General features: G+C 34.7%; 1 protein-coding gene across 1 annotated transcript; it reads left to right on the top strand.

Moving 5' to 3' along the window:
* The first annotated feature begins 708 nt into the window (after positions 1-708).
* Positions 709-2,528, top strand: LOC139848092 (3-ketoacyl-CoA synthase 6-like). The gene has a single exon (XM_071837821.1). It carries the CDS (start codon positions 779-781, stop codon positions 2,270-2,272), a length of 1,494 nt encoding a protein of 497 aa, XP_071693922.1. The 5' UTR covers positions 709-778; the 3' UTR covers positions 2,273-2,528.
* Positions 2,529-8,485: the final 5,957 nt, after the last annotated feature.

Raw genomic sequence — 8,485 nt, 5'->3', positions numbered from 1 at the left:
AAATTTTTTTTTTTGATTTTTTTTACATTCATAAATCTGCATTAAAATGCACCTCTACTCAATTTTTTTCATAAAAAAAAGTTCAAAATCTTTAAAAAATCGATGATGAATGGTAAAATTAACCATTCATCGGGTTAATTTATCATTCATCTTGTTTACGATGAATGATAAAAATAATCAATGCTAAAAAAAACCAGATGAATGGTTAAATTAACCATTCATCTGTTTTTTTTATCATTCATCATAAACAGATGCTTTTTTTTAGCATTGATTAATTTTATCATTCATCGCGAATAAAAAGAATGATAAATTAACCAGATGAATGGTTAATTTTACCATTCATCATCAATTTTTACCATTCATCATCGATGTTTACCATTCATCATCGATTTTCGAACGATTTTGTTAAAAAACTTTTTAAAATTTTTTCGTTTTCTTCTATTTGCATATTAAAGGATCGTTTTTAAAAAAAAAAAAAAAATTTAAAATTTTACTTATCCAGTTTGTACCCCATTTAATGTGGATTGGTCCAATATATATATATATATATATATATATATATATATATATATATATATATATATATATATATATATATATATATATAGCCGTTGCCTGATGTTGAAGATGACCTGGCCCCTCATTTATATCTTCTCATCTGTTTTCATTCATTGCTATCAACTTGCCTTTAAATCTCCCTCCATCTCCCTAAATTTTTTCATCCCTTCCATTTCCCACCATCATTTTTTAGTTGAAATTAAAATTAAAATTTTCAAATATGCCACCACAAATCTTACCTGATTTCTCTTCTTCAGTTAAACTCAAATATGTTAAACTCGGTTACCAGTACTTGGTTAATCACTTCTTAACATTCTTATTCATTCCGATCATCGCCACAATAGCCGTCCATCTCCTTCATCTCGGTCCAGATGAGATCATCGCCACCGTTAAATCTCTTGAACTCGATATTGTTCATATTATATCCTCAATTTTTCTCATTTTACTCATTTCAACTGTCTATTTCATGTCTAAACCTAGATCTGTTTACCTTGTTGATTACACGTGCTACAAAGCTCCTATCACGTGCCGCGTTCCGTTTTCTACTTTCATGGAACACTCTAGGCTTAACCTAAAAGATAACCCTAAAAGTGTTGAATTCCAAATGCGAATTCTAGAACGTTCTGGATTAGGTGAAGAAACCAGTCTACCCCCTGCTATTCATTACATTCCGCCTAAACCTAACATGGAGGCTGCTAGGGCCGAGGCGGAACTCGTTATTTTCTCCGCTATCGATTCATTAATCGAAACAACCGGTTTAAAACCCAAAGATATCGATATTATTATCGTCAATTGCAGCTTGTTTTCGCCTACACCTTCCCTATCAGCTATGGTTATAAATAAGTATAAATTGAGAAGTAATATCATGAGTTACAATTTATCCGGTATGGGATGTAGTGCCGGTTTGATCTCAATCGATCTAGCTCGAGATTTGCTTCAAGTTCTTCCTAATTCGAATGCGATTGTTGTTAGTACAGAAATCATCACCCCTAATTATTACCAAGGAAACGAGCGCGCGATGCTGCTTCCCAACTGTCTTTTCAGGATGGGGGCCGCGGCGCTTTTGTTATCAAACAAGCGCCGCGACCAGACCCGCGCAAAGTATAAGCTTGTTCACGTCGTCCGAACACATAAAGGTTCGGATGACAGAGCATTTAAATGCGTCTACGAACAAGAAGATCCGCAAGGACTTGTTGGAATCAATTTGTCCAAAGATCTTATGGTGATTGCAGCTGAAGCACTTAAATCAAACATTACGACAATCGGTCCGTTAGTCCTACCGGCATCTGAACAGCTTCTTTTTCTCTTCACGCTCATCGGCCGAAAAATATTCAATCCGAAATGGAAACCGTATATTCCTGATTTCAAACAAGCGTTTGAGCACTTTTGTATTCACGCAGGGGGTAGAGCGGTTATTGATGAGTTACAGAAGAATCTTCAGTTATCAAGTGAACATGTGGAAGCTTCTAGAATGACGTTGCACCGATTTGGAAACACGTCATCATCGTCGTTGTGGTATGAGTTGAGTTACATTGAATCGAAAGGGAGGATGAAAAAAGGAGATAGGGTTTGGCAAATAGCGTTTGGGAGTGGATTTAAGTGTAATAGTGCCGTTTGGAAATGTAACCGGAATATAAAAACTCCGACCGGTGGACCATGGGAAGATTGCATTGATAGGTACCCGGTGCACATCCCGGAGGTTGTGAAGCTGTGAATTTAATACCCTTATACAATTATACAATAGTATTGAATTAAAGTTATTACTCGATAATAATAAAACACGTTACAAAATTAATGTTGTTGTTTTTCACACTTTCATAGATAATTTAGAACTTCTTTTCTTTTCACTTATTTTCTTACCCTTTTTACATATTTCAGCAGAGTTAAAAATTCTGTAATTGTGAAACATGAATTTTTGTGTTATGTAATGTAAAATGTCTGTAAAATCTGTATCTATACAATTATTCTATTCCAATTTCCAAAGTGTTTCTCTAGTAACCATTTAATTCAAATTTAACAACTCTGTATATGTTTTCTGTTCTTTTTTCTAGAGAACATAATAACATTAAATAAAAAGATCAGCAAGCACTTACTCTGCATCGGGTCAGGTTTTAGCCGGATTTAGATAATTCCAAAACCGGACCCGATTCGAAAACCCCGTCCCAAACCCGGCCCAGAACCCGATGGTTCCCCATTTAGTTAATAACTAGCGATTAACGGATTTTTCACAGGTATTCGAGTCTATTTTTGGGTATATGGGCCGGGTAATCGGGTTTATAGGTCGGGTAATCGGGTATACGGGGCACGTATATGGACTCGGGTCTTTTTCAGGTATACGGGCTGGGTAATCGGGTTTGTGTCTAAAATCATCCCAAACCGAAACCAACGGAAAAAATAAAAACCATCCCATACCCGACCCTTGACCCATTTACCCGATCCGAATCGCCCAAAAATATTGGGTTTTGGGTTTTCTCCATCGGGTACGGGTTTTTTTTTCATCCCTTGAGTCGATTAAAAAAGAATCAACGAACGAGCCATAGCCAACAACATCTTAAACAAAATTAATTACTAACATGGTGAAACATAAAAATTAGGAACTAAAACGTGACTACATCTATAACATAAAGTAGCCTATGAACCGGCAACACTAAAATCATTCCTACTGGCCCAAAAAGCCAATGAAGAGAACACAAGAGTCCTCCAAAGCGCCCTCCACCACAACAGAGGTGTCGGCATCATACTGGATAGTGGGCAAAATAAACTACCGGAAAAAGATCCGACCACTCACTAAAATAACAACACAACCACATATCAAAGCGAGAGAACGTCACAGGCGGAGCAAAACAATTGATGCGAAGCATAAAGACCACCCCAATAGACACCACCGACAAAGAAGCTACCGTTCGAAAAGAAAAACCGATGCACACCATATCTGAACGCCTTCAAATTAGGAAACCACAAAAAAAAAAAAAAAAAAAAAAAAAACTACATCCAATCACTAGCGAAAACTATGGAACTCGCCGTCTTGTTTCCTGAACAAAACGGAGGTCAGAGAAAGAGGATTCTGGCAACAAAGAAATAATTCCGGTGAAGATCAAAACCACAAAGGAAACTAAACAAACACCTAAATTCGACTAGGTAAAAGCAATGCACAAATGGTCGAGAGAACGTCGGTCTAAACTCCAGTAAACGGACACCATGTCCAGCTAGAGATGAGGAAAGAAAACCCCCATCGAGGAAGAGACATGAATAGGTTCACATCGAACCAACAAACACCACTGGACAACATGATTACAACCCAACCAAAGAACACGGTCACGAAAATGGTGACGAATTAATCGATGGTAGTGGTTATTGGTCATTTTCATATTTATTTTATTATCATATAATGGTTCGGACGCACGTTAGTGGACCGAGAGTCATTTTTGTGATATGATTACAACTTTAATATCTATATGTAGCATATGGTAGTGGTTATTGGTCATCTTCTTTAACACCCCCGTCAAAGTCCATTAACGGCGATGTTAACTCTGGTCCCAGTGCATGGCTTGACTTCTATGTAACAGCAAAATTCTACAGCGGAATCAATTAATACCTGAGATAAAACATGCAAACCGGGTCAACAATAATGTTGAGTGAATCTACAGGTTTAAGTAAACAATAATTTTTGTTTAAGAAACGATTTTCAGCAAAAAGTTTATCAACACAAAATCACCAAGGTTTAATATGAAAAGTTGCAGACAGCAAATGTCAAGTTTTAAACTGTCTGTAAACAAGGATGTCAAGTTTCGATTGGGTTTGACATCAAATAAGTTTTGTTTTTCTTGCTTGTAAAACACAAGTTTAAGTAGTCAAATGTAACGTATGAGACCTCAAAGGTTTCATATCAAAAGTTTGTAGACAATTTCATATCAAGTTTCAAATGTTTGTAGAAAACAACTATGTCATAGTTCTCTTGTTGGTAAATCACATGTTTAAGTAACATAAAGCAGAGTCTGAAAAACAGTATTCAGAGTAATGATTCTTTGTTTTAAACCACGAGATTTTCTGCGTACAACCCAAGTGTTGTAAAAAGTTTATACATCTTTTATGAGCACTTGAATATAAAGCTTTAACCCGCGAATAGCTAAGCGCTGCGCGACTTCCTTTACCCTATGATAGCATACACCGATTAAGTGTACAGGTTATGAAGTAATAAGCACCCGTTCGTTAGGTGAGACTGTCAGACCTAACAGATCAGTCCCTATGATTCGAGCTTACGTATGTAATTAATATATTCAAGCTAAGGGTTTTTTGATCAAACTCATATGTATATTAGTTTAAGTACTCGTGTATAATTAGTAAAGCATTTTGATACAATTCGAAAGCAGCATGTATCTCATCCCAAAAGTATTAATGAAAATGGGACTGTAGACTCACCTTGAGTGCACTTGAAAGTTTTGCACAAGCAATGAGTTGTCGGTTAACTAAGATCAAGTAATGTAACCTAGATATATCAATATGTAGTTACATAAGTTTATTTCAATATAGAGGTTGATCCATAGTATAGTTGTCTTATTGCTTAGACCGACGCGCTTGTATAGTAAAAGTTAACACAAAGTCAACTAGTTCATGCAAGTAAAAAAAAAAGTCAAACTTGGTCAAGTTGGTCAACCTAAGTCAACTACATTATTAGTTCAGTTCAATGATATTACATAGTCCAATCAACGTCAACTCGTAAGTTTCAGACGTTTAGCATTTTCACGTTTTCTAGTTCGGTTACCATAAGTGTTCACAAAAGTCATACAAACGAACAAGTATTATTCACAAATGATAATTCATGAAAATATGAAAAACAACATATCATAATTACATATCATTAGATTTCTAACAAGACCAATCACGCTATCATACGATACCAGAACTCACGTAGCATGCAATTCTTTCCAGTTCAGTTTCTACTCGCGCACCAGTTTTATAGAAATTCTCATTTATTCTAGAAAAATGTAAATCATACAAGACCAGTGGGAGAATTTCACAAACATCCCAAAGTTTGATCTATAAAAAGTTCTAAGCATTTCATATAGCCTATTTGTACAGTTTTGCAATTTATGTCGGACTTTCTGATTTGGACATAATCCCGACCTTCTGTTTTAGCACGCATAAAGCACATAACATATAGAGTTTTCAGAGGTTAACATGCAAAAGAGATATGTTCCTTAATAACCAAATAACAACATATAAGAAGCTCAAGTTCCAAAACAATTTCTATTTCATGCTAGGCTATTATCTATGCATACGAGACAGTTTCGACTCCGTTCAGGTACTCATTTTTGAGCGCGATTATCCGGACATATAGAGACAGTTAGAACATAAAAATATTATTTTATAGAAATCACTTTAAATGGCCGTTTATCTCAGTTCAAACATGTCGATTAACAAGTTTTACCGTATACGGTCATGTAAGCATAAAACGAGTTTTATAAATCCATACGACATGATATCCTAGTCCAATTTGAGTGTTTTTCAATTATCTATCTGATGGTAATCAGTTCATGCATCAATTCATAATACACAAATTGCAGTTTTCTGATTAAAGCATAAAAACATGTCGAAAATTCAAATAAGCATATCTAGAGCATAACATAACGATATCAAGTGATTCTTGAGAGCAAAGTTATTAGTTTTTCAATGGCTTTCCATGTAGATACTTTTTATTTATAGATAACATGATTACAATATTAGTAGCATGCCTTTTAAATTCGTGATTTAACCTAAACATACAAACCGAGCAAAATAACGGCTAGTAACATGTATACACACAATGGATTGCGAAATAGACTAACATACACTATGTAATCTCATAAAAATCAGATTTACAAAATTAGGGTTAGTGATTTATATATATAAAACACAATTAACTAGCACGGCAGCACCAATGCATAGAGAACGATCAAGGCTATCACTTTCGTGTTGATTGCAAGAGAAAACGAGCAAAAATTGATGGTGATTGAGGATGATGAAGGTGTAAACATCTAGAGAGTGTTGGGGACTGATCTTGGTCATGGTTATGAGGTAGGGATTGAATGGAAGCTTTTTTTTGATTAAATTAGGTTTAGGGATAAGATAGGGCCTAATTTACATGGACTCAAATAACAACTACCCCAAAATAAATCAAAGAAGACCCTTCTCCTTGTAAATTTCGACCAAGAGCTGGAAAAAGAGTCCTTGGGCTCTCAATGTTGCTAGACAAGTTTCTTAAGTGTACCCATTAAGTGTCGTTAGCCGAAACCGCAAACCAAATCGCTAAACATTAATTTCTCGCGTTTTTAATCTATAAAAATTCTAATAAATTGAAAGTGTCTTAAAAACATAATAATTATATAATATAATTATTAAAAATTATTTATGTTACATTTTGATTTTCTAGTCCACTAAGAGTGGTTCGTTTCTAGTTGCCGTTAACCGTACCGAATTCCCGGAACGTTAACCAATCATTAAAACCCATCCTACCAAGTTTAATTCATTAAATAAATAATAAATTAAATAAGTTTTTCTCAAAGTTAATAGTTTTTAAGAATAATTATTTAGCTAAAATCCGAGTGATTTGCAGTCCCGAAAGACATCTTTTGCAGTTATTAAAACCGTATCGTTTTCTTCGTATTTCAAAATCCAAAGTAAGTTTTCTGATTAATATTATCCCATTTTAATTATAGAAATCCTCAAAGGACCAAATTTGACTTTAATTAAATTAAATACACAAAATTCAAGAGCACCGGTAAGTAACTTAACGGTTAACAGAAGTAACGGAAAAAGTAAAGTTGTTACATCATCATATTCATTTGTTTCTTGAAAGGAAAACATTCATTAAAACTCAACCAACGAGAGTAACAATATTCATCAGAGGAGTCAATTATAGATGCTCCACGTGAAACTTGGCCTATTACTATATACACAGCGATATGATTGAGAAATATCAAATATTCAACCTACACCCATACGAGAATTAGAAGGTAGCGCGAAAAATCTTGGGTTTATTAGCCATTTGATGCCACTCTAGCCTCGAACTTTTCATATTCACGACTATTTACATTTCTAAAATTTTCACTATAGTGGTACTTTTAGGTGACCACCAAGATTGTAGCAGTTAGGTTATATATACATATACTTGTCTAGTTTAGATTCAAGCTATCATCTTTTCTAGTATATACTTCTACTTGTCTAGTTTAGATTCAAGCTATCATATTTTCTTCTTATCGTTCTCGTCTTCTCTATGGTGATAACATTCTTTTAGTTACATGTGTATCATTGGTTGTCGTTTTTTGTTTGAAACGTTAATTCTTATACGATCAAAATATCCACGACATTTAGTAGATATCAATAATGTTTAAACATAAAAAAGATTTTTTAAAACTTAAACATAATATGTGTTGAGTCCCCAAAATAATTAAGGATTTAATTATGACAAAACTTTAATTTATTTGCACTAAAATGTTATGTGCAGTCAGCACAAGTTTGTTTATGTATAGCCAACAGATATTGCTGTATCGAGTGTTTAGTTTGCTGCCTAGTCTACCATCACAAGGTAGACAGTATTCTTTAATTAAGCACATGATGTGTACTCCGCAATTCAAGAATATCAAGTGACTCAGCAATGAAGAACCAGCATAGCTGGAATGCAGCTTACTACACAAGATATCTATGCTCCATTACAAGCATAGTGCTTTCCTGAGTGGTCTGCATCAATCGTACTATTCAACAGAAGTCAAAGACAAAGTTGAATAGAAAAGGACACGCGTCGGCGGCTGACAAGTGACCTTACAAGACCACGTGGGAATGCAGAAGTTTAAGATATGTGCAGACATGTGTTATACTTTGTCAACGTCTAGGGAACACAATATTCTATTTGTTTAAACAAATAGTGGTGCCAAACCGAATTGGGGTGTTT

The sequence above is a fragment of the Rutidosis leptorrhynchoides genome, chromosome 5, assembly GCF_046630445.1.
Source record: "Rutidosis leptorrhynchoides isolate AG116_Rl617_1_P2 chromosome 5, CSIRO_AGI_Rlap_v1, whole genome shotgun sequence".
Lineage (NCBI taxonomy): Eukaryota > Viridiplantae > Streptophyta > Magnoliopsida > Asterales > Asteraceae > Rutidosis > Rutidosis leptorrhynchoides.
The sequence above is the reverse complement of the archived record's forward strand: the minus strand, read 5'-3'. Positions and strand labels throughout refer to the sequence as shown.

Excerpts from the sequence above, each read along its gene's own strand:
- LOC139848092 (XM_071837821.1), top strand. The coding sequence starts at position 779 with ATGCCACCACAAATCTTACCTGATTTCTCTTCTTCAGTTAAACTCAAA.